Genomic DNA, 26087 nt, shown 5'->3' with positions numbered 1-26087 from the left:
AATTTCCGTTCTGTAAATAAGTTCATCTGTACCAACTTTTTTTTAGATTCCACATATAAGTTATAATCATTTGTACAAAACGGGTCCCTTTCTCCCTCCCTTTCTCCTTCCCTCCCTCCTTCCTTGATATTGCAGACTGGAATTACTATTATTATTATTTTTTTAACGTGACTCTTTAAGGTAGGCTGGTAATATGGTTCAGATCCAGGAGTCCTCATGGACATGTATAATCTGCCACTACTGCGTGTATCAGAGAATATAGGTTCTGATCCCCTCTCAGTGGTCACTGTTTTGGCTTGCTGGCTTTTAGCTCCTCAGCTGGTCTGTTCACATTGGGGCAAAGTTAGTGGTTTCTAGGAGTCCAAAGAGTCTGCAAAAGTGCTTCCTTTAAGCAGAGGAGCTCTGCTGTTTCATATGCTAGACTTTAAGATATTTTTACCTTGAAATAGTTGCATTATGAAAAAAAAATTTGCAACTGATTCACTTTGCTATACAATTGAAACTAATACAACATTTTAAATAAACTGTAATCCAAACAGATTAATTTTATTTTTTAAAAGGAAGAAACAAGTAGCGGCAACAAGGAAGGCATCTGGCTTAATAAAAATCAAACACAAGGGGAATTTTTTAATTTTTATTTTTTGAAATATAATAAAGTTACTTTATTTTTTTCTTTGTTTTTTGGAGGCTAATTATTTTGCAATATTATATTGGTTGATTTTGGATAAATTAATCCAAATGCCTGGAATGACCTGGGGAGCTTTCCAATTCCATTGTAGCACTCAGAATTTGATTCTGTACCTGTTAAAAGTTTGTTTGGGGCTCTGCTGCTTAATCAAGGTTGAGACATTATTCTAGGTCAGTGGTATGTAACCTTGTCTACACTTAAGTATTATCTGGGGAACTTTTAAAAATTCTAATGACTGGGCCTTACCCTTGTGATTATTGTTTTGTTAACCTTAGTGTAAGTGGTTTAAAAGCACCACAGGTGCTTCTGATGGGCATCAGGATTGTGAACCCTAAGTGGAGATAATCATTGCAACTGTCAAGTTCGAATAATCTGTGTATGAAAAGAATATCACATGTGTGATGTCCATATCCACAGCTACATAAATATTTATTTAACATTCATTTCCATTTGATAGCTAAGTTACATAATGTCCTCCACTGATTGGAACAAATGTTATAGAAAAGGCACAGGGTGTGGTGGCAATATTCGCTAGCTTCTGTACACTGGTTTGTCAAGAATTTCTCATTGTTCTTCATACCTACAAGGGTCAAAAACAGCTATTTTTGTCCTTGCCCCCCCACCCCCCACAAACCCTGGAGCCACACAGAAATAGGTCAGCTTCTCTAGTGTTAAGTTTGCTGATGTATAAAACTAGTTGATTAGAATCAAAGGATCTTGCAGGTAGGATTCTAAGATTTTGTTTAATTTATAGAATATGATTCCTTGGAAAAGAAAGGTCTAATTTTCTTCAGACTTATAAGACATTTTCTTCCCTTCTCATTGATCTTGGTGTGTGAAAAGGTCAGTGAGAGATGACATTGCTGTGTTCCCATGTTGTTTCAAATACTCCTGACTTGCAGAAATATAAGGGGCTGAGTACATTGAGATACTTTCATAATGTGACACTCACTGCTTGGTTGGGAACTCAGGGCTTTGGGAGCCAGAAGTGGAAATTTGCAAGGATACAAATAAGAACTTTCTCCTGGTATTTGGCTTGGACAACCCCAGATGGCAGTAGATTTTATAGTGGGTGGAAAAACATTCAGCATTTGTTCAGCATTCATGCATTCATTTATTTTTTACTTATTCATCCCACATACATGTGTTTAAACATATACTCATATTAGAGCCTGATTTTGGTGCTAGGTAAGTATTCAGAATGGCATAAATGTGTGTAGGTCTTCACTGAACATTTGAATAGACCTTAAGTAAGAATTCATTTGGCTTTTCAAATGGAATTCCACTGGTGTATAAAGGCCATGAGTTCTCTGGGGGATTTTTAGATTTTATGTGTACATTTTAGTGATCAGCTAAAAACCATACAGTAATTATATTCTGAACCATCCAGAAGATGACCTCATAACCAAGGATACGATTTTAGGGTCAACAGTTTGTCTGTCACCATGGTCACCTTGGCACCACTTATCACTCATGTAATTGCTATTGACACCTCATGCGACAAGTTGACTCACTGGAAAAGACTCTGATGCTGGGAGGATAGGGGGTGGGAGGAGACGGGGAGGACAGAGAATGAGATGGATGGATGGCATCACCAGCTTGATGGACATGAGTTTGAGTGAACTCCGGGAGTTGGTGATGGACAGGGAGGCCTGGCGTGCTGTGATTCATGGGGTCGCAGAGAGTCGGACATGACTGAGTGACTGAACTGAACTGAACAGACTGAAGATGAAAGTTCCATCCCAAAGAAAGGCAATGCCAAAGAATGCTCAAACTACCGCACAATTGCACTCATCTCACACGCTTGTAAAGAAATGCCCAAAATTCTCCAAGCCAGGCTTCAGCAATACGTGAACCGTGAATGTCCAGATGTTCAAGCTGGATTTAGAAAAGGCAGAGGAAACAGATATCAAATTGCCAACATCCAATGGATCATGGAAAAAGCAAGAGAGTTCCAGAAAAACATCTATTTCTGCTTTATTGACTATGTCAAAGCCTTTGACTGTGTGGATCACAATAAACCGTGGAAGATTCTGAAAGATGGGAATACTAGACCACCTGACCTGCCTCTTGAGAAACATGTATGCAGGTCAGGAAGCAACAGTTAGAACTGGACATGGAACAACAGACTGATTCCAAATAGGGAAAGGAGTATGTCAAGGCTGTATATTGTCACCCTGCTTATTTAACTTATATGCAGAGTACATCATGAGAAATGCTGGGCTGGAAGAAGCACAAGCTGGAATCAAGATTGCTGGGAGAAATATCAATCACCTCAGATATGCAGATGACACCACCCTTATGGCAGAAAGTGAAGAGGAACTCAAAAGCCTCTTGATGAAAGTGAAAGAGGAGAGTGAAAAGGTTGGCTTGAAGCTCAACATTCAGAAAACGAAGATCATGGCATCTGGTCCCATCACTTCATGGGAAATAGATGGGGAAACAATGGAAACAGTGTCAGACTTTATTGTTTTGGGCTCCAAAATCACTGCAGATGGTGATTGCAGCCATGAAATTAAAAGACGCTTACTCCTTGGAAGGAAAGTTATGACCAACCTAGATAGCATATTAAAAAGCAGAGATATTACTTTGCCAGCAAAGGTCCATCTAGTCAAGGCTATGGTTTTTCTAGTGGTCATGTGTGGATGTGAGAGTTGGACAGTGAAGAAAGCTGAGCATCAAAGAACTTATGCTTTTGAACTGTGGTGCTGGAGAAGACTCTTGAGAGTCCCTTGGACTACAAGGATGTCCAACCAGTCCATCCTAAAGGAGATCAGTCCTGGTGTTTATTGGAAGGCCTGATGCTGAAGCTGAAACTCCGGTACTTTGCCATCTCATGCGAAGAGTTGACTCACTGGAAAAAAGACCTGATGCTGGGAGGGATTGGGGGAAGGAGAAGAAGGGGATGCCAGAAGATAGATGTCTGGATGGCATCACCAAATCAATGGACATGAGTTTGGGTGTACTCCGGGAGTTGGTGACGGACATGGAGGCCTGGAGTGCTGTGATTCATGGGGTCGCAAAGAGTCGAACACGACTGAGCAACTGAACTGAACGGAACTGAAGATGAAAATAAGTGGAGAAAGACATTATTCCTCAAGAATACAGTATGCCTACATGAGGGCCAATTGAAGTAAAAACACCAAAATAAAAGTTGTGCAGCCATTTGAATGGAGAAAAGCAGTAGGGCTGTGTCACATGGCTCATGGCAGAGTAGGGATGCTGTGCTCAGAAGATGCTGTGCTAAACCTCTTGCTACCACAATATTCTGTGTAGTTTTGCAGATCATCATTCTTCTCAGTAGGCACTTATTTTCCATTTGAACGATACACATTGGTAACTGTGTTTGTATTTAATTTTTACATTTGTTTTGGTTGGAGAATTTTATAGAAGTAATGTCTACTTAGATTTGTGTTGGTACCTAATTAGTAGTGCTAATATAAAGATAATTAGTGTCAACAGCAGGGGTTTGAGAAACCTTCCTTACTTTAACGGGGACTGGTATATTACTTAATATTGACAGATTTTTAAAATTTATCTCACTCTACTATAATCACTGTTTAGTTCGTTTTTCCCATTAGCCTGCAAGCTCCTGGAGTGCGTATTCACACCTTACTTGACTTTCAGACTCTTTTATATTTATTAAATAAATGTGTTGATAAGAATTAGAATCATCTAACTCCTAAGGACTACTTGAAAGGGTAGTGAGATCTCTGTCAAGGGAGGCATTTAAACACAGGTTATCACTTTTGGAGGATTTCTGAATCAAGTGAGCACATCAACACCTCTTTGAACTCTGGAAGGCAGGATCAAAATTGTTACTTTTGCCAGTGTGCTAGGTTGCTTCAGTCATGTCCAACTCTTTTCAAAACCCATGGACTGATTTTGCCACTGAGTTTCCAGCAATACAGAATAATTTCTTTGGAGATCATTTTACCCCAAATCAATTGCCTGAGTAGTAGTAGCGTAACAGTCACTCAATCACGTCTTACTCTTAGTGATCCCATGGACTGTAGTCCACCAGGCTCCTCTGTCCATGGGATTTTCCAGGCAAGAGTGCTGGAGTGGGTTGGCATTTCCTTCTCCAGGGGATCTTCCTGACCCAGGGATTGAACCCGGCGGTCTCCCGCATTGCAGGCAGATTCTACTGTCTGAGTCACCAGGGAATCCCAAGTAGTAGTAGTATACCAGCACAGTGAATGTTGAGGTTAATTTACTTTTGCAGGTGAATTCTCAGTTTTACTCTGAAGACTTTGAGTGTCTCCTTCATAAAGGTGTCGGAATTCTAAGAATCATTCGGAAAGTGAATTCCTATGGGTCCCTCTACACCCGCAATATGTATGTGGATGTCTCAGAGCGCATGATGAGAGATGGATGCATGAAAAGAGAGGGCTCATGCATGCATCCAGAGGAGCCACTTTTGTCCAAAGGATACAGATTTTAGATTTGTCAGGAAGGCAGAAACATACAGACAGCAGTCAGCCATATCTCTTCAAGTTGATTTTTTCCTATTTCTCCCCCCTCTTTCTCCTCGCAGTTTGATGTGAGTGCTTCTCTCTCGGCTCATTTATTTCAGATGCCTCAGGAACAGTACACCCATCACCGGGGAACCATGCCCAGCTCTGAGGGGCCGCAGGTATACAAAGTGGGGATTTATGGCTGGCGGAAAAGATGCCTGTATTTCTTTGTCCTACTCCTGATGATTTTAATACTGGTGAACTTGGCCATGACCATCTGGATTCTCAAAGTCATGAACTTCACAATTGTAAGTAAGACCATACAGTTTTCTTTAGCTCTTTTAGGGGGAAGGGAAAGCATGGGGGAAGAAAAACGAATGTGGAAAGTGATGGTAGTAAAATTCAAAATAACCTACAAGCAATGGTTTTGATAGGGGTGGGGGGGAAAGTGTTGCTGCTCAGATTACATGTGAGGATTGACTTCTTTCAAATCTCAACTCTTCAGAGGCTGGTAATCCAACTGTGAGATGTTTCTCTTCTTTTGTGACCCTAATGTGAGCTTTCCCTACATTTTGATAACTATGTTTCTATAGCCTGTAACTTATAAATAATTTGAGTAAATAATGTAGGGAGAAGGATGAGATAAAGATCAAAGTAGTAAGTTTGTGGGTTTTTTTTTTTTAATTTTAGTAGTAATTAAGAAAGTTTTCGTGAGGTAAAGGTTGAAACATCAGTGTTAAATTAGCCTTTGGAGAACATTAAAGAATTTTCAGTATCTATTTACACCTGGTAGTTAATGGAGCATTTCCTTGGTTTTTAGGAATAGAATCAGAGGAGTATAGCCATTTTACTTTTTTTTTTTTTTAAAGAATTTGTGTTTATACTTCCTTGAAGAAATTCTTGATCTTGGTACTTAGGGCCATACAGCAGATTGGACATTTGCTTGTTGAAGGTCAAATGAAAAGAAAATCTTGACAAACAGATTTTTGGAGTTATTCTGAGGTATTTCCCTAGAGCTTTTGTAAAGATTATAACAGTATAAATAAATTCTTGCATTAATGAGAGCATAATACTAAAAATGCTTTCTCTTCCTCTCGTAATGTCAAAAGTAAGTAATTATGTTGGCAATATAAAAGAACTCCTGTGTGATAAGGAAATATAACTGTAACATAATTAAAAGTAAGGTCTTCGTGTGAAAATCCAATAGAATAGTGGATATTTGTCTTTCCTGAATTGTAGAGTTTATTTTCAACCCCTCACACCTGTGCACAAGTAGACTTTCTTGCCTTTGCTCAGGCCATTTCTTCTCCTCGGGCTGCTTTTCTCCATTTTCTGCCTGGTACAACTCCCTGATGCTCCTGTAGCTCTATGTATGTATTTATTATTTTACTGATCACTCCAGATAATAATTTTTACATGTGTCTTCCAGGCAACGTGAACTTTGATAATAGCAGGGGTGGCATCTCTTTTCTGTGGGCCTTTGTTCATCACTCATGAGAGGGGCTATTGGCACTTGACTCATGAGGATTACATAAACCAGTGTTAGTGCATCAAAAGGGCTCACTTTTAAAATTGAAATATAGTTGATTTACAGTGCTGTGTTAATTTCTGCTGTACAGCAAAATGATTGAGTTATACATACGTATGCTTTCTTTTTCACATTCTTATCCATTATGGTTTAACACAACATATTGAATATAGTTCCCTGTGCTATACAGTAGTACCTTGCTGTTTCTCTGTTTTGCATATAATAGTTTGTATCTGCCAGCCCCTGACTCACAGTCCATCCCACTCCTATCTACCTCCAGGCAACCACAAGTCTGTTCTCTGTCTGTGATTCTGTTCCTATTTCAGATAAGTTTATTTGTTTCATATTTTAGATTCCACATATAAGTGACATTATATGATATTTGTCTTTCTCCTTCTGATTTTCCTAATGTGATAATTTCTAAGTACATTTGTGTTGCTAGAAAAGGCATTTTGTCCTTTTTATGGTTGAGTAGTATTCCATTGTGTCGGAGAAGGCAATGGCACTCCAGTACTCTTGCCTGGAGAATCCCATGGATGGAGGAGCCCGGTGGGCTGCAGTCCATGGGGTTGCTAAGAGTCAGACACGACTAAGCGACTTAACTTTCACTTTTCACTTTCATGCATTGGAGAAGCAAATGGCAACCCACTCCAGTGTTCTTGCCTGGAGGATCCCAGGGGCAGGGGAGCCTGGTGGGCTGCCTATGGGGTTGCACAGAGTCGGACACGACTGAAGCAACTTAGCAGCAGCAGCAGCAGTATTCCATTGTGTGCTTTTACCACATCTTCTTTATCCATTCATCTTCTGATGGGCATTTTGGGTGTTTTCCTGTCTTGCCTGTTGTGAACAGTGCTGCTCTGAATATGAAGGTGCATGTATCTTTTTAAATTATGTTCTTGTCTAGGAGTGGGATTTCTGTATCTTGTGGTAACTCAATTTTCAGTTTTTGAGGGACTTTCTATTGTGGCTGCACCAACTTACCTCCTTGCCCACAGTGTAAGAGGGTTCTCTTTTCTCCACACCCTTTCCAGCATATGCTATTTATAGACTTTTCAGTGATGGAGAATGGTTCACTTTTTTAACATTTGCAGTAAGCACCAGGAGATTAAGCTTCTGAATTCCAGTTTAAGTTTCGAAGATGATACAGGACAATTTCCAGTGTATTGTAGGGGTCCTGGGTGTTCATTGGAAGGACTGATGCTGAAGCTGAAACTCCAATACTTTGGCCACCTCATGCGATGAGTTGACTCACTGGAAAAGACTCTGATGCTGGGAGGGATTGGGGGCAGGAGGAGAAGGGGACGACAGAGGATGAGATGGCTGGATGGCATCACCGACTCGATGGACGTGAGTTTGAGTGAACTCCAGGAGTTGGTGATGGACAGGGAGGCCTGGCGTGCTGTGATTCATGGGGTCGCAAAGAGTCAGACACGAACGACTGAACTGAACTGAAGATAATATGTTCTAGAATATTGGAGCACGCTAGGTTCTACTTCTGAATTAGAATCTGTAAACATTTTTTTGAACTTGAACTTTATATTAAAAAAAAAAAACAATCAGAGAAGTGTTTTAAGTGAGAGAGAGGGAGGTATGATCCAAATTGTAGTCTAGATACTTGCTCATGTAAGGGTGCAATATAATGGAGAAAGTGTCTCAGAGTTTAAGGCTCTAAAAGGTGTCATGAATCTGCCCTATGGTCCAAGAGACCATAGTTGTCATTTGTCAATATGCATGTTCTGTGATGTTTTTATTTCATATTTCAAAAACTTTAAAGTAGAAAGTCTATGTTGTAATATAAAATATATGAAGCCTGAAGCTAGGGCAGTAGAATGAAGAATAAATGTTCAAAAGACATTTAAAAGATGGAAGTGACATACCTCAACCTCAGCTAATGTTTGGATATGAGTTGTTGAGGGATTGGAAGATAATTCTGGTTCTTGATAGTGAGATGGTTGGATGGTGGGACAAGAAGAACAAGATGGTATTCATTATCTTTCCACTGAAATTTAGCTGAGACTCGTGTATCCCTCTCATTCCCTGTTTGGGGCTGTTTTTGTTATATTGACATAGTTTGACGTAAAGTTAGTGTATAGAACCTGAAATATTAGAGGGTGAATGTGGTGGATAATATGAACTCAAACCTAGATAACTGTGATATTACACAAATCTGGCTTCTCAAGTATGTTTTATCTGGCAGGCTCAATAGTGAGATGTCTATGTAAATGTATATTGAGTGAAAATTCACTTTGAATGTTATGTGAGTTTGGGGAGCAATATGATATTATACAGATTATTATCTGTATAAAACAGGCTATTTCCTGTAGTTAACTAAACTGATTGCCAAAGTTGAGAGTTCTTAAAGATTTACCAAACCAGGTACTTACTGAGGTGAGAATAATGCCATTATTAGTCATAATGGGTAATTTTGTAACAGTAATGCTTTTGAGCGAATAGAGCTGAAGTGTCAGAAAATTGGTCTTTCCCTGGATGGTAAAAACATATTCTCCATAAATCACGGTATAATGCATATCCCTTTAGAATTATAATTCTATTCCACAAATAATAATTTACTGACAGTGAATATCTTGAGAAAGAATGAGGTGTTCACCAGTATTACATTGGTGAATGTGGGGTGCATGAACACAGGAAATCCAGTGCGATAGGAGTGAAGCAGTTTCTGTGAGGATTCTGAACGATTGTCAAGAGGAAAGGCTGATTATTTGGTACACCTGGAATGTTTAGTAATTTGGGATTTGGAAAAGTTCACACCTTAATCAAACCCTCTGAGTAATGACAAACCAAGAGTGATGTCATCTGCAAGTGTTTCTGAGGAATCGGCAGTTTATCCAATATCCGACATCCAGAATTTTCTGTTGTTAGATTTGCATTCTATGCTATCCCCAAGGGTTATGCTGAAAGAGTCCTTCAATTAGAACAATCTGGACAAACATCCAACCAAGTTTCATTTGTCCCAGATGTAAATCAGAATAAAAATGATTTTTTTTTCTCTGCTTTTAGCAGATTACTCTGCTGTTCATTATTAATCAAGACAGAATTACAGTCTCCTACTCTTTTCCAGTGTTTCCCCACGTGGAGGAGTGTTTAATTTACCTATGGTGTAAACACCCATAGGTTCACCTTTCGTAGTTTATCATACACTGTGCTTTTATAAGGAAACTAGTATTATTTATTAAGCATGTGCTTAATATGTGCTAGTCACTCCTTGGCAGTTAAAAATAATTATCTTGTTTAATTTTCCAAACAACCCTACAAATTAGGTATTAAAATCTCCATTTTAGTAAAATAAAACCCAAAGCTCAGAGAAGTTGAGTGGCTTTCTAAGGAAACAGCTAGTAAGTCAAAGAACTGGTGCTTGACTTCAAAGCCTACCCCTTTATACCACAACATACAGTCAGTTCAGTTCAGTTCAGCCGCTCATTTATGTCTACCCCCTCTAGCTAATTGCTGCAATGACTTGGCTTTTCAACACAACTCTGAAGCTGCTGAACTGGTTCATTACCTTTGTTACCCACCCCATGTCATCAGATCACAAATTTGCTTCCTGTCCAAGATATCCACTGACTTTTCTTGCGTGGAGTAGTTCCTGATAGTTATGTGTGTTCAATCCTTAACTCAGTTCTCTTTATCCTACAGCCAATGACCTCTCCCTTCACTGCTTCCACCTTTTGTTATAGTCACTTGTTATGTTTATACAAACATTTAATGTAAACTGAATAATGCTATCTGTGTCATAGGTTGGTGTGTAGACTCTGAGTTAGCACCTGACCTGTAGGAAGATTTTGTGTTGGGAACAGAAAATCATAGGAGACCCCACTCAGGGCAGTGGTTATGGGCTCAGACTCAGGTCAAAGACGCTCTGTGTTCACATCTGAGTTCTGCTACTTTGACAAATTTTTCAACCTCTCTGTACTTCCATATATTTGGAGTAATAGCAATATCTACCTGTTTATATGATTGTTGTGAAGAGTGAATGAGGTGATAAATGTGAAATGCTTAGAAAAGGAGCTTGTTCCAAAGTAATGCCTTCTGTTAGTGTTTGCCATTATCATCATCATCATTTATTGAAGGCTTATTTTGCATCAGGCTCTCTGCCATTGCAACTTATAAATATCTAACTTAATCCTGATGTGGATTGGTATTATGATACCAACTTCACAGGGAGGAGAGAAGCTCAGTAGCTTGATTTGGGATCACATAGCTAAAAAGTGGCAGAGTAGAGGTTTGAATCCAAATAGTCTTAGTCTGGAATATGGTTTATTCATCTCTGTGATGTATTGTCGGGCAGTGCAGAAATCCCTAGCATGAGTGTCAAGGAATGGGACACCTAGTGGGCTATGAACTACATCACCTTTTCCTTCTGGCGCTCAGTACAGAAATGAATGCAGTGAGCTAGGTGTCCTTTAGGACTGCAAGGCACCTTCCTGTTTGAACACTACAGTTTTGTCTTTGGAGCTTGGACTTGACCATGTGAGATCTCTCTTGGTAGAGGGCTGCTGCTTCTACCTGTGTATTCCAGCAGCCCAATCCAAGTAACCTGGCCTCAAAGACTGCCCCAAATACTGCAGTACTTATTGTCTACAGTGTAATTTAGCACAAGTGCTTATTAGTGGCAAAGCTTAAAAGTTTGATTTCCAGTGAGTGTGAAATCATTTATTATTAGATAAAATAGGAACCTTGAGCCACCTTTTCAAACATCTTCATCTTGCAGTTGATTGAACCAAAGTAGATGATGAAGTTGCCTGACCCAGTTTTAACATCCCAGCCATGACTGGGAACTCCTCAGGAGCAGGGGTTGTGTTCTATTCATATTTATAGCCATGGACCAGTGCCTGGTATGCAGTCGGCTTTCAATGTGTGTTTGTTAATTGTCAAACACATTTGAGTGTTTTATACAGACCACATGTATGAGATGATGGATGTCAGTACCTGGTCCATGCTGGGCACACAATATGTCCTAGATAAATTGTAGCTAGCTATATTAGTGTTTAATAGATCCTCTAACTTCTCTTTCTTTTTCCACTCATTAAAATTACAAAATCCAAACCATTGTATCTATGATTAAGAAGAGAATGTCCATTTGTTTAATAAAAACTAAAACAGAACTTACTTTGTAATGTTCCTGTATAATCTCCATAAAAATTCCTATGAGGTAGACACTATTATCATGCATATTTTACAAATGGGGACGAGGATGTTCCAAGAAGTGTAATAACTTGTCCAAGGTCACACAGTCAGTGAGCACTGAAGCTGAAATTGGGTCACAGGAGTCTGGCTTGTGAGCCTGCACTCTTAATCAGTACACTATGCTGCCCATTTTCCAAGTGCTATTTTTCATGAAGACAAATTGAATTTGTTCAGTGCAATGTCTAAAACATGATTTATTTACCCTAAAGTAAGATAAAGATCCACTGAGGGTCAGAGGAAGGTATTCTAATACTTGTAAATTGGACACAGTGTAAAACAGTAAAAGCCAGAGCGAATGGGCAGTGAGTTCCATAACTCAGAACACTGACACATCATCTGTTTGGAGATGGGTTGAGGAGCCATGACCCAGTCAAACTAACTGAAGCAGAGGGGAGTGAGGATATACTTGCAGAGGGAGCAGGACAGTGTCTGTCAACATGGGTGGGTATCACGGCCATGGGACCCAGAGTACTCTTAAGAACCAACTGCAGTGTTGGGGATGGCCATCCTCTGATTTTACTGGACCACATGGCCTTGGTATTGCCCTGAAACATTTGCTTCTGTTGGCAGGCCAGGATCCCTCTACCTTTGTGGGGCTACCAGTTACCTCCTGTGTTTATCCAAGTTTCCTGCTTCCTGGCATCTTCAACATGTGTGCGCCTTTGACCTTTTCTCTGTAATGACTTTTCCCTTCTGCTCCCACCTCTCCCCACCCTAGTCTCCTTCTGTTACCCACTTGAAGTTCCAGAGAGGGAACTGCACTGGCTCAGCAGATTGTACACATCATGTTGTACTTGTTTATTGTGCATGGACCACATGAGATGCCCCATCAGCTGTGGCCTGGGAGGGTAGAATCATTTAGTCAGTGCTGCTCATCAAGCAGCTGGGCCAGGACTTACCGCCCATAAGGTCAGAAATTCGCTTGAAAATCACACCTATATTTCATCTTCTATACATAGTGCTCTTTTTAAGCTTTTCTCTGGTTTCTCAGATTTTCTCAGAAGTCCTCCCAGATAAACCTGACAACTCTTTTGTTTTTGCTGTACTTAGTGTCCTGCAGTGGGAAGACATGCAGTACTGCATTATTTAATTTTCCTGTTTCCCCTACAGAGACAGTAACCTTAAACTATTCACCTTTATAGTGACAGCATTCAACAACTTGCTTAGTATATAGTAGATATTTAGAATGTTTATTGAATAAATGAATGCAAAAAATTTATGAATAGCCCGTCACTTTAAATTAGTATGTAAAGATGGGTTAATAGAGCTTTATATGGCTTTTAAAATGAAGTATTAGTTGATTTATTAAGGTAGACAAACCATAAATGAGATGAGTGCTTGAATTTGATTATGAAAAGGTATTTTTAATACAGACACTCCCTCCTGTGTATCAGCTACCTGCTACATTTTAATTATACAAGTCAGGAGTGTGAAATAGACAAGAAGCAGGAGAAATCATCCTAGTTAATATACAGATTTGCTCAGGAAGTGGAGAAAATGATATTATTGGCTTTAGTTGTATCTTTCACTTAACATTGTTAATGAATGTATTGTGAATAGCAATTGCTTCTGCTCTGATGCCAGTGTCACTTGAGAACTTGGAAAGGCTTTTTATATCGAGAACACTGTGTTTCCATCTCTCAGGGCTCTGTCTCTGGAGGTTACTTTTTCATCCATTAGCTCAAATTCATCAAGCTGAAAAATGACCACAATGTTATTTTTAAGGCGGCATGAACATTGTAATGCAGAAAAACACAGGACAAAAATCCACTCTGTTCCGTGAAAGTCCTGGGATATGGCTCTGTCATGTCCTATTTAGTTTAAAGCTTACGGTGTTTTATACCTTTTGCAAGAATGCAAATCCTCAAGGATGATTTTAGTCCTTGTAATTACTGCAAAATGCTATAAAGCAAGCTTGTTACAAATTTATATAATTTATTGGGTGCTTTTGCTACAGTTCGATTGGTATTTCTTAAGCACATGTGCAATACTGGGGTTTTTCTGGTCATTAAAGATTATAATAAAGAAAATCCTGTACTTTAATAGAGTATAATTTACTAAGAAGAAACAACATGTGAAATTTTAAGTTCCCCTAAGTGACAGACTTTTTAAGGGAGTGTGAAAGAAGAAATTAGTCAAAGGTGGAAGGCCCTGGAAGGCTCCTTAGGTTGAGGCTTAAAGGATAGAGAAGGACCTTTTAAATGGTGTTTAAAGCAGAGAAAGCACTGTGACTGTAGCCTGGATGGAGGGATGTTAAACGCGGGTCACCTCGGATACTGTAGTTCCTTCTAGTGTTGAGAGGCCAGGCCTCTGGAGAGAGGAGTAGGTGGGGAAAGAGGCGAGAAGGCGCTGGTGCTAGTCAAGTTCAACAGGATGCAATTTAAAGATACTCTTGGGAGGTCAAACTGGGAAACTTGAGTTCCAGTTATAAACAAATCACTGTGTAACATTAACTTATTATTTGGATAATATGTATGACCTTTCCCACTTATTATCATCTTCGTACACTCAACATTCACTTTATTTGTGATTCTAGAATTGATAAAAAGAATGTCAGAAAAATCTCTCTGGATTTCTGTCTTCTTCCATCACATATAGCTGCTCACAGAAGGAGTTTTTAGTTATTTTTTGGTCATGCAGCTGTGAACTCTGAATGACTCTCAGAAATCAGAAATCGCAACCACATTATGGGGATCTCTCCACTCTTACTGAGGCATTAAGCAATCATAGGAGAGAAGTTTTGAATCCCGAGAGGCATTTACCACTGTGAACTCAGAGACCAGTCCTTCCGCAGAAGAATAGTTATTCAGAGCTTCCCCAGTGGCTCGGTAGTAAAGAATTCGCCTGCAATGCAGGAGATATGGAGACGTGAGTTCGATCCCTAGGTCAGGAAGATCCCCTGGAGGAGGAAATGGCAACTCACTCCAGTAATCTTGCCCAGAAAATCTCATGGACAGAGGAGCCTGGTGGGCTGCAGTCCATGGGGTCACAAAAGAGTCGGACACGACAGAGACTAGACAATAGCAAGAAAGAGACAGCAGTAAATATGAAGTTTCAGGTCACTTGGACTGTTTGTGTCACTAGTTAGAATCTCTAAGCTCAGAATGGCTTTGTAAATACTTTGTCTCAAATTGCATTGTCCAATATGGTATTAAAATTAAGTCACAGGGAAAATTCAGTTCCTGAGTCACATGAGCTACATTTCACATAAGTTGATAGCTACGTGGAGTGAGTAGCCACCATCCTCACCAGAAAGAAAGAAAAGAAGGAAAGTGAAGCCACTCAGTCATGTCCAACTCTTTGCAACCCCATGGACTGTATCCTGCCAGACTCCTCTGTCCATGGGATTCTCCAGGCAAGAATACTGGAGTGGGTTGCCATTTCCCTCTCCAGGGGATCTTCCCAACCCAGGGATTGAACCAAGGTCTCCCGCACTGCAGGCAGACTACATTCTGAGCCACCAGGGAAGTGAGCCATCCTCACCAAAGCAGATAGATAACATTTCCACTAATGCAGGAAGGTCTCTGTTACAAAACAGGTCTAAAATCTGTGAGTCTACTTCTCAGACAGCTCATTGAGAGCATGTGAAGGGAACGTGGAAAAAGATTTTTCATTTCCTTCCATATAACAATTGGTGCCTTTCCTTTCTGTGCCCTAGACAGTTTTTAAGGCTTGGCATGCTCAGTTGTGTCCAACTCTTTGCCACCCTTTGGACTGTAGCCCACCAGGCTCCTCTATCCATGGGATTTTCCAGGCAAGAATACGGGAGTGGGTTGCCATTTCCCTCTCCAGGGGATCTTCCTGACCAAGGCCTGGAGTCATAGGCTTAAGGTAGGACAGTAAACAAACAAAACCCTCAATTTAACAGAAGGTAGAGAAGCAAGGCTTCCCTGGTGGGTCAACTGGTAAAGAATTTGCTTGCAATGCAGGAGACCATTGTTCGATCCCTGGGTTGGTAAGATCTCCCGGAGAAGGAAATGGCAACCCACTCCAGTATTCTTGCCTGGAGAATTCCATGGACAGAGGAGCCTGGCAGCCTACAGTGCATGGGATCTCAAAGAGTCAGACACGACTGAGTGACTGTCACTCACTCATTCCAGAGAAGGAAGATTCCCATCTGTTGAACAGATGCCCCAAGTAACTACATTTATAGCAGCTTGCTCCTTTCCCCCACACTCAATCTCTGCTACTCCTCTCCTTTCAGTTCTCCTGATTGGATAGGCAGTGAGACTGGGATAGAGGATCTTTTGTGAGGACCTTTAGTGGGTAAAGAGCTGTACTGAGTGGGGGAGTCACTGGCACCACTTTTGAGTCTTACTTTCTGAACCTGTAGAATATGGAGTTTGACCAAATGATATATAAGGTCTACTATAGCTCATATAATTTCTAATTAAGGGATCCTCCCATATTGTCAGTCAGATTAAGAGAGCCTGAGTCACTTTTTCCTCTAAAAGTGTATGTGTTTGTGTGTGCTCCCACTATCTTTAGACAAAAATCCAAGATGCTCAATGCCAGGAAATGTTTCTAATTAACTGTTGTTATTTTTTTTTTAATCTTTAACCGTAACCCATTCCATTATTTAATTAATAATTAGCCTCTTATTTATTGTTAAGCAGCAAACCATCCCAAAACTTAGTGGTTGAATACAAAAATAATCATTTATTTTGCTTAGGACTCTCCATTTGGGGTAAACCTCAGTGGGAACTTCATTCTGGCCTCTGATGTCTAGGACTTTAGCTGAGGAGACTCCATGACTGGTGTTGATTCAACAGTTAGGACTATGACCATCTGGAGGTGTGCTTAAATGTGTAGGTAGTTGATGCTGACTGTGAGCCGGAACCTCTGCAAGCCAGAACACCTACACATGGCCCCTCCATGTAGGCTCATGTGGGCTTCCTGTCCTCATGGTAGCTGGGTTCCAGGATGTGTGTCCCACTTAAATGAGGTAGAAGTGCCTAATGCTGTTATGACCTAGACTCAGAAGTCAGGTAGCATCACTTCTTCATTCTGTCTGTGAAGGCAGATACAAAATCCTGCCAGAATTCAAGGGGAAGGCACACAGAATCCCCTCTACAGGGAGAAGTTGCAAGGTTCTAGAGGAACTTATTAACGGGTCTCCCTCCAATGCGGGAGACCCGGGTTCGATCCCTGGGTCGGGAAGATCCCCTGGAGAAGGAAATGGTAACCCACTCCAGTATTCTTGCCTGGAGAATCCCATGTATGGAGAAGCCTGGTAGGCTACAGTCCATCGGGTCGCAAAGAGTCGGACATGACTGAGCGACTGAACAGAACAGAACAGAGGAACTTATAGGATGGGAAATTGTTGTGGGTTGAATGGTATCCTCTAAAACATAGGTCATCATCTTAATCCCTGGAACTTTGTATTACCTTATTTAGTCTTATCTAGGTTAAGGATCTTGAGATGAGGATTTCTACTTGGACCCAAAATCCAATGACAGGGATCTTTATAAGAGTAAGGCAGAGAAAGATTTGACATGGACAGAAGAGAAGCAGACTGTATGGCCAGAGAGGCAGAGTTTGGAGTGATGAAACTACAGCAGATGCACACAGACTTTGGAAGATGGAAAAGGCAAAGAAGGAATTCCTCTCTAGGGCCTCCAGAGGCAGTGGAATCCAGCTGACACCTTGATTTCAAGTTTCTGGACTCCAGAAATATTAAAGAATGAAAGTCTTTTGTTTTAACTTTTCAATTTGTGATCATTTGTGTGGTGACTGTAGGAGATAGGGTTCTGGCCACCTTTGGAAAGTAAAGATGGTCCCAGACTTAGGATGGTTTGAATTATGGGAGATAGGGTTCTGGCCACCTTTGGAAAGTAAAGATGGTCCCAGACTTAGGATGGTTTGAATTATGATTTTTCAACTTCATGTTGCAAGAGTTGTGTAAATTCAGTAGATCCAGTTTTAAATTGTAATTTTTTCCCAAGCTAGATATGGGTGGTGTGGTCCTGTCTCTGGGGTGCAGCAGCTTCCAGCTCGCAGTCAGCCATGCCATCACAAGGATAACTGCCTGGTACACTATGACCTATTCTGCTTTTCACTTTTAGTGCAGCATCTAGTAAGTTACATGATATATCCCATACTCTATTATAAAATAGGTCTTGGGTTAGATGATTGTGCCCCACTGTAGGCTGCTGTCAATGTTCTGAGCATATTTAAGGTTGGAGAGCCTAAGCTGTGATGTTCAGTAGCTTAGGTATGTTAATTGTATGTTGTATCATTTTTTTAATGGCTTAAAGCAATTGTATCTTGTATCAATTTTTATATATATTTCGCCACGCCATGGTGGCATGTGGGATCCTAGTTCCCCAGCCAGGGATCGAGTCTACACTCCCTGCACTGAAAGTCAGTGTCTTAACCACTGGATCACCAGGGAAGTCCCAAATGCATTTTTGACTTAGCATATTTGCAGCAGATAGTGAGCTTTTCAAAATTTGACCCTGTTGTAAGTCCAGGAAGATCTGTACAGGCTGGCACACCACCACAACCAAGACCAACCGCCACTGACCATGCACACACCACACCTTGCAGTGAGCACAGTGCTAAGGGCCAGCCTGAACGCCCTCTTCTTTCCTCGCAGTGAGTCTGCGAGGGGTGTGCTATTATCTCCTCTTCATCTATAAGAAAACTGAAGCTCAGAGCTTGTTTAACCTGCTTTCTTACCACCTTTTTCAGCTAGTAAGTAATACTAATAGTTTGTATGTCTGTTACATACTACATATGCAAGGGCATACTATCTGTACATATACATACATCTGTGCAAGTATGTTGAACGTGCAAGTTTATGCTTTTAACTTTTTCAGAAATGTTTACTGTCAAAAAGATATAACTAGTAATGTGTTTACTGGCAGAACCTTCAATGGCATGGATGGTCACCATTGTATCTAGGAGTAATAAGGAGTGCACGTTAAAAAGTTATTTCAAAACTGGTTCAGTCATTGACTACTTCAGACAGTTTTAGCTTCAGGAACATTTTAAGGAGTCACTAGCTACAGAACCAGTACCTATATTATAAGAATCATGGTTTAGTTGCCTTTTGAATTACTTTTCTGCCTTCACTAAGCCACATGTGAGTCATCTAACTAAATAAGGAGTTGCTTTGTTAAAAATGGAGTTAAAGAATAGAAAAAATTCTCAGGAGTATAGCCTTTATATTTAATGGTGAAACCTTTTAACTGGAATACCTGTATAGCTGAAAGTATGCATATTTGCCAGCTCTTAATTATTGGTCAGCTTTATTAAGTGTAAAAACTTAATTAGCATCTCATAACACCTGGTTTGCTAATAGTAGATGCTGTATTGTTACAGGATGAGTTAGTGAGTGGAACTTGAGGACAATTTAAGCCTTTTTCAGTGGAAAACAATAGAGCACTGCATCATTTCATAGCCACTTACTAAGGACCTAATGTGATGGAGTCCCAATGTGTTGTTCCCCACACACACACAGACAGGTTTAAAAAATCCATAAAACTGTTACTATTACAATTTTATGTAATAGTCATCAGTGTATTTCAGCAAGTGTTTTTAAGTGACTACTACACCTCATGCGACAAGTTGACTCACTGGAAAAGACTCTGATGCTGGGAAGGATTGGGGGCGGGAGGAGAAGGGGACAACAGAGAATGAGATGGCTGGATGGCATCACCGACTCAATGGGCATGAGTTTGAGTGAACTCCGGGAGTTGGTGATGGACAGGGAGGCCTGGAGTGCTGTGATTCATGGGGTCACAAAGAGTCAGACACGACTGAGAGACTGAACTGAACTGAACTACTTACCAAGGGACACAGTAAGAGAAAACAGAGCTCCATTCAATCCACATAACCACTGTTATGTTTGTAAAAGTTCTTGAATCCTTAGAACATTGGTTCATGTTTGCTGCATTACCTGAATCTCTATCATCATCCCCATGGGAGAGACATAGCAGGGATAATGTAATTTTACCCTTTTGTTTTATTTATTTATTTATTTCACTTTACAATATTGTATTGGTTTTGCCATACATTGACATGAATCCGCCCCGGGTATACATGTGTTCCCATCCTGAACCCCACTTCCACCTTCCTCCCCATCCCATCCCTCTGGGTCATCCCAGTGCACCAGCCCCGAGCATCCTGTATCGTGCCTCAAACCTGGACTGGCGATTCATTTCACATATGATAATATACATGTTTCAATGCCATTCTCCCAAATCATCCCACCCTTGCCCTCTCCCACAAGAGTCCAAAAGACTGTTCTATATATCTGTGTCTCTTTTGCTGTCTCACATATAGGGTTATCGTTACCATCTTTCTAAATTCCATATATATGCTTTAGTATACTGTATTGGTGTTTTTCTTTCTGGCTTACTTCACTCTGTATAATAGGCTCCAGTTTCATCCACCTCATTAGAACTGATAAAGGAGCAACTAGGGGTCAGTGATCTGCTTAAGGTCTCATGCCTAATAACTACTACAATCAACATTCCAACTTTAGAATAAACAAGAATAAACAGTGAGTTGTAGAGCTTTGCCTTTTGCAAACTTAGGCAAGTCTTGATTCAGTGTCTATGGGATGTTTGGTAAAAGACTCGGTACATTCTCATTCCTTAGCTAGCCGTTGTATCTGAGTTGGCCAATGGCAGGGAGTTTTGATCATTAATGCACTGTCTCTAGTTGGCCATGTTAAGTAAGCTTGTTTTCTCTCGCTGAAATTTCTCTTAATTCTGTTTTTTTTTTTTTTTTTAAATAGTGCTCTTCCTAAAATCCAAAGATAGAAGGAAACGATCCTTTGGGTCACTCGATCACTCATTGATTTAAACCAACTTCATGTCATACATAGTTGGTTGCTGTTTTAGAAGTGAATGCTTTTTGGTTCACATGAGCAAATTTTTATTTTCTTAATTTAAAAGTGCCTTGCAGTTCTTGGCATGGTGGTTTCCATGAGAGCAGGGATAATTTGCATCTTTTTCATTCACTAGTGGAGAACTTCTGAGTTTTGTGATTTTCTTTGAAAAATAATTTCCAGATCCCAATTAAGTGACTGGTTTCTATTTGAAATCTTCAACTCTATGAATCTCTTGTCAGTCTAGTTACCAACTGTGACAACCTAATGAATAAGTAACATTTACTCAACAAATTTTTATTGAACTCTTCCTGTGGGCGAAGCACTGTACTAGGTGCTGGAGGTACAACAGTGAACAGAAATAAATGGGGGCCTTCCTCAGAGAGAGTTTGCTGTCTAACAGGAGAGACTTGATCATATGATCGAACAAATAAATGTAGAAATTTCACTATAATGAGTGGATGCTGCAAGAAGGTACAGAGGGGATGAAAGTGAAAGTGACGTCGCTCAGTCATGTCCGACTCTTTGTGACCCCACGGACTGTAGCCTTCCAGGCTCCTCCATCCATGAGATTTTCCGGGCAAGAATACTGGAGTGGGTTGCCATTTCCTTCTCCAGGAGATCTTCTCAACCCAGGGATTGAACCCAGGTCTCAGACATTGTAAGCAGATACTTTACCAATCAAGGAGGAGGTTTCCAAGACAAGACAATTGTATAAATGCTAAAAATGAAATTGAAGAGAGGAGGAGTAAGAGGTGATGGCAATCTAGTATGTGGATTCCTTGAACATCAGATACAGTAGTCTCCACGGGGAGAGGAGTTGGGCAGTGGGGAGAGGTGGGATGATGAGGCAGATGGGAGAGGACAGTAGAAGGTGACTTTGCCTTTCTGTACTATTTTCTAGTGACATTTTGCAAGGAGAATATACTTAGGTAATACTTGTGAGATTCAAAGAAGTAAAAATAATGAGCTAAAATGAAAAAGAGAAGAAAATCATAAAAAAAGGAAGTAAGAATGTGTCATCATAGTTGCTTTCTTTAAGGACCACTTGGCTACTTTGTGGTTGAATTGGGGACCTCATCTGTAAGGATAAATATGGACTGTAATTCCTCACACTTAACACAAATATTTTCTGTATTAGAAAAACAGAGGTTATTTAGAATAAGTCTTGTGCTTTTTTCATTGCTACAAACAGAATTTGGCTACTCATAGGTACGTTAACTCCTGTATTTGCATATAGATTATTGTCATCAGTAGGGTGACTTGTACTGAGAGCTTATTCTGTGCTGGGAATGATACTGAGCACTTCACATGAGGTATATTATTTCATTCCTAGAGGACGGGTTCTTTAACTCTCTCCCTTTCCCAGATGAGTGAACTGAGGCTTCAAAGAGTGGTCAAGTTATTTTTCACCTGGTTTCAGTAAATGACAGAGCTGGGATATGAAGGGAAACATGAGCCCTGAACTCCTAACAACTGCATCACACACCCTCCCTCAGTACCCTCCAGGCTGAGAGATCACTGTCTGTTCCTCAGAGTCTCCAGTCCCCTTTCTCGTGGCATAAGTGGGATGGCTCCAAGAGTCGGCAGCAAGGTCTCATGAAGGAGCCCTTGAGAGAGAGAGAGAGAGAGTGTGTGTGTGTGTGTGATGAAGGAGCCCTTGACTGTGTGTGTATGTGTCAGCAGTCTGCAGTATACCTACTCTGATTTTAGAATCTTCTAAGTGTCTACACATTCAGATGAATACTTCTTACTCCAACCTGACAGTATGCTTCCTACACAATACATTGAGAAATTCTCTTTGGTGTTTTCTAATGGACATTATTCCCTTCTTTCATATTGTACAAATCACTTACTGAGCTTAAAGAGGTTCAGAGGCCTCACATCAGCAGACTTAAATATGTAGGAGTAAATCCTTCCAGTCTAGACTGCCCTGCTTCTTTGCTCATTTTCCATCATGCTGTCATTGTCCAGAGTTGCTATGAAGTCAGGCTGCCAGTCAATGCTGTGGAAGGATCCTGATGTGTGAAAAATATGATGTTAGAGAAGTGGGAGTTGTAGTTTACAGGTTCTTGAGAAAACAGACCTGGGTTCAAACCTCAGCTCTGCTACTGGTAGCCAGGTGATTGATACTGGACAAGAAGCTTAAATTCTTTGAGCTTCACTTTACTTGTTTCTAGTGATGCGATTCAGGATTGGAGTGAACCAGAAATCGGAGTGTGGTAGATACCAGTGAATGCTGACTATTATTATTGTCAACTTGGACACTTAGAGAAGCGCCTTACAAAGAGGAAAAGAGGATTCAATTGCAGAAATTCAGCACAGATTCATAAGCTCACTTGTGAAGAAATGACTAATGGAGTCTTAAAAGCATATTTAACTTGGGTGTGGCTGAAAACTCATCTATGCTACGAGAATTACAGTCACTCCAGGGCTTTTTCTGAATGTGTTGTTGCTGATTGAACTCGAAACAGAACTGTGTGAAACACAGGAAACAATCACCATTTCAGAGTATGAGATGCGAACTACTTAATAAACAAAATATGAATTCTGATATGTCCTCTGAAAGATGTGGCACTGTGTAATTGGGCATGGCTTGCTTTAGATGCACATCAGCACGTGTCTCCAGAGAAGTGAAGTTTAGAAGAAGCCTGAAGAATGGGTTGTGACAGCCTAGAAGAACTGAGGAGGATTCTAGACATAGGGAGAGGCAAGTTCAAAGCCTTAGATGGGGAGAAGGCATGGAGTGGTCAGTCCCCTAGAGAGGTATGAAGAGAAAGTCACTCTTCAGTATTGATTGTAGGAGGGCACAGCCTCATAAGAGTCAGGAAGGGAAACATACTTGCACTTGGGCGCCTGCTCTGCCTGTGTCTTTTATGAGAAGCTTTTAACAGCTTGTTCCTGATTTGTATGATTTGATGCTTACTTCAGGTGGTTCAAAGGTCTCACCCTTGTGGAAGTCCTATGCCGATAATAGCTTGGCTATTCAATGCCAGTATCCATGTCAGAAAGATTGATTGTCCAAATGTCCTATAAATATTGGTGATGGTTTGACAGCTGCTAACATCATTGGCTAGTTTCTGAGGTGGCACCATCATAGAAAACTTTCAATAAGGGACACATTGGAGAGGGATTTATGAATATACATTTCATTTTGTTTATTGCAGAGTCCATGGTCCATAAGTATTGTAAATGGGCTCCACTATCTAATCAGGGAATTACAGCAATCTATTAATTGCCATTTCTGATTATTTGCATTTAATTAAGGGGTACTCTTGAGAAAATGAAGGACAGCATAACCTCAAACTAAAGCTTTACATCTTGGATAATTGACTATAATTTCTATCTTTAGAGCTTTCCTAAATTGTTTATTTCTCCAGATGTTTCCTAAAAACTATGATTTTACCTCTTTCCTTTCAGTGGATGACCAGGGGTTTCTCATAAAAGCTTACATGGTTTAGTTCTCTCAACTAAATTAAAGCTTAATTAGCCCAAAATCCAGATATGTAATGTGTTTATAAAATTTATACAAGCATAATTAATTTCACTTAATTGCATAAATAGCTTTCCCATGCAAACAGTCATCTTTTCTCTGCTGACCTCTAAATGTCAGCTTTCAGGTTATCTGTGTTTCTAGTCGTCCCTGGTAATGTGAAATCAACTTGCATAATTCTAAAAGTATTACTCTTTCCTCTGATTTATGGCTTTTATCATGGAAGTCAGCGATTACCTTGGCAACCCATGTTTCATGTTTTGAAAATGTAATGAAAAAAGCGTACTAGAATAGCATTGCTTTTGTTTTGATGGAAACCGAGAAGAAAAATTAGATAAATGATTCTGATACATACTCCTAAGCCCACTGCTTCGGAGAAAGTTACCTAGGCTTTTTTAGTCTATTTGAATGACAGTTCAAATTACATTGATCAGCGGCATGTCAAAAAGAGTAGCTATTATTTTTTTAAATCTCCTGATATTTCCAGGATTTCTCTTCCAGAGAAGAGTGATGACTTTACCATACACTGAGAGTGATTCTCTTGCCACAGAAGCTGTTCCCTTTGCAGAAGTCTTTAGAAAGCCATTTGTAATATTAAGAAATTATTCTGTAAAAACATACCTTCTCAGTTGACTGGAAATTAAACTTTCTTATAGTTTACTCATTATTTCCTTAAAAAGTGTTGCCTGTATATTGAGGATATTGCAATTCTCCCCTTTCTCTCTGTTCATTTTCTATAAGGGTGTGGTTATTGCTTTTGGAGCTCTTTTAGAAGGCCCAGAAGCTTGTTTCCCAGAAGCACCAAGCAAAACTCACCATCTGTTTTACTGGCCCAAATGGTGTCACATGCCCATCTCTGGACCAGTGGTGGTGGCCAGGGAGCATGATTATGACCATTGGCTTGGACATGAATCACAGGTCCCATACTGAGTATACAAGGCCTGTGCAGGGAGGTAAGAAAGCAGAATAAAAATGAAGGGCATCCCAAGTGAAGAGATGAGGATGGTTGGAAGGCATCATCAGTTCATCTCATGGTGCTGAATTTACAGCATTTTTCTGCAATGATAATAGCAGAAGCCCCAGGAGCCTCTTGACTTTAGAGTGACTTTTGCTTCAAGATGGTCAGTGTACGTGGATTTTGAATCTGCAAAGTGCTCTTCCTGCTGTATTTCTCTAAGGTTCATTAACAACCAGTATTATAGAGCCAATTCAAAAGGAACATGTTTTCAGTGACTATCTTATTATTAGCTTCAGGGCTACATTTTTTAAAATGCATAATGAAATCCATGGAATATTTCAAAAGAATGTGGCACTTTGCAAAATTGGCTTTGGGGGATGCGCGTGGCTTAGAGTTGGAATGAAAAGTGTATAGTGATTGCATGAATTGAAAAACCTTTGGTCCATCTCTTGGCTGCAGCTAGCCATAAGCAGTTGAAAAAAGAAACCCAGATTGTGCATAACTTTCAAAAGATCTGTAAAGATTCAGTATCTTCTTAGTCTTGTACACAGACTCTGCTGCTGCTGCTGCCAAGTTGCTTCAGTTGTGTCCGACTCTGTTTGACCCCATAGATGGCAGCCCCCAGGCTCCCCCATCCCTGGGATTCTCTAGGCAAGAACACTGGAGTGGGTTGCCATTTCCTTCTCCAATGCATGAAAGTGAAAAGTGAAAGTGAAGCTGCTCAGTCGTATCCGACTCTTCACGACCCCATGGACTGCAGCCTACCAGGCTCCTCTGCCCATGGGATTTTCCAGGCAGGCGTACTGGAGAAGTTTTGCTCATTTCAGAGGATAAGAAATGGGAAGTGGCTATTGTTAGTGACAGGACAGTGCTTCAAGAATAATGAGAGTCACTGTTCCTTCTCCCTAAGTATTGGTAG

The 26087-nt window shown here is 40.3% G+C and overlaps 1 protein-coding gene across 2 annotated transcripts in view; it reads left to right on the top strand.

The window, feature by feature from the left end:
- The window catches only part of SGCD (sarcoglycan delta), a 648169-nt gene that overhangs the window by 213915 nt on the left and 408167 nt on the right, over positions 1 to 26087 (top strand). For both annotated transcript variants that reach the window (XM_055429152.2, XM_055429151.2), the window contains exon 2: positions 5265 to 5453. In XM_055429152.2, coding sequence (XP_055285127.1) covers positions 5265 to 5453 — 189 coding nt within the window. The remainder of the gene's footprint in view (positions 1 to 5264; positions 5454 to 26087) is intronic.

The sequence above is a fragment of the Moschus berezovskii genome, chromosome 8 (assembly GCF_049115385.1).
Source record: "Moschus berezovskii isolate FMDL1 chromosome 8, NW_MosBer_1.0, whole genome shotgun sequence".
In the NCBI taxonomy this organism is placed as follows: domain Eukaryota; kingdom Metazoa; phylum Chordata; class Mammalia; order Artiodactyla; family Moschidae; genus Moschus; species Moschus berezovskii.
Note: the sequence above shows the minus strand (reverse complement) of the source record. Positions and strands in the feature narration are given on the sequence as shown.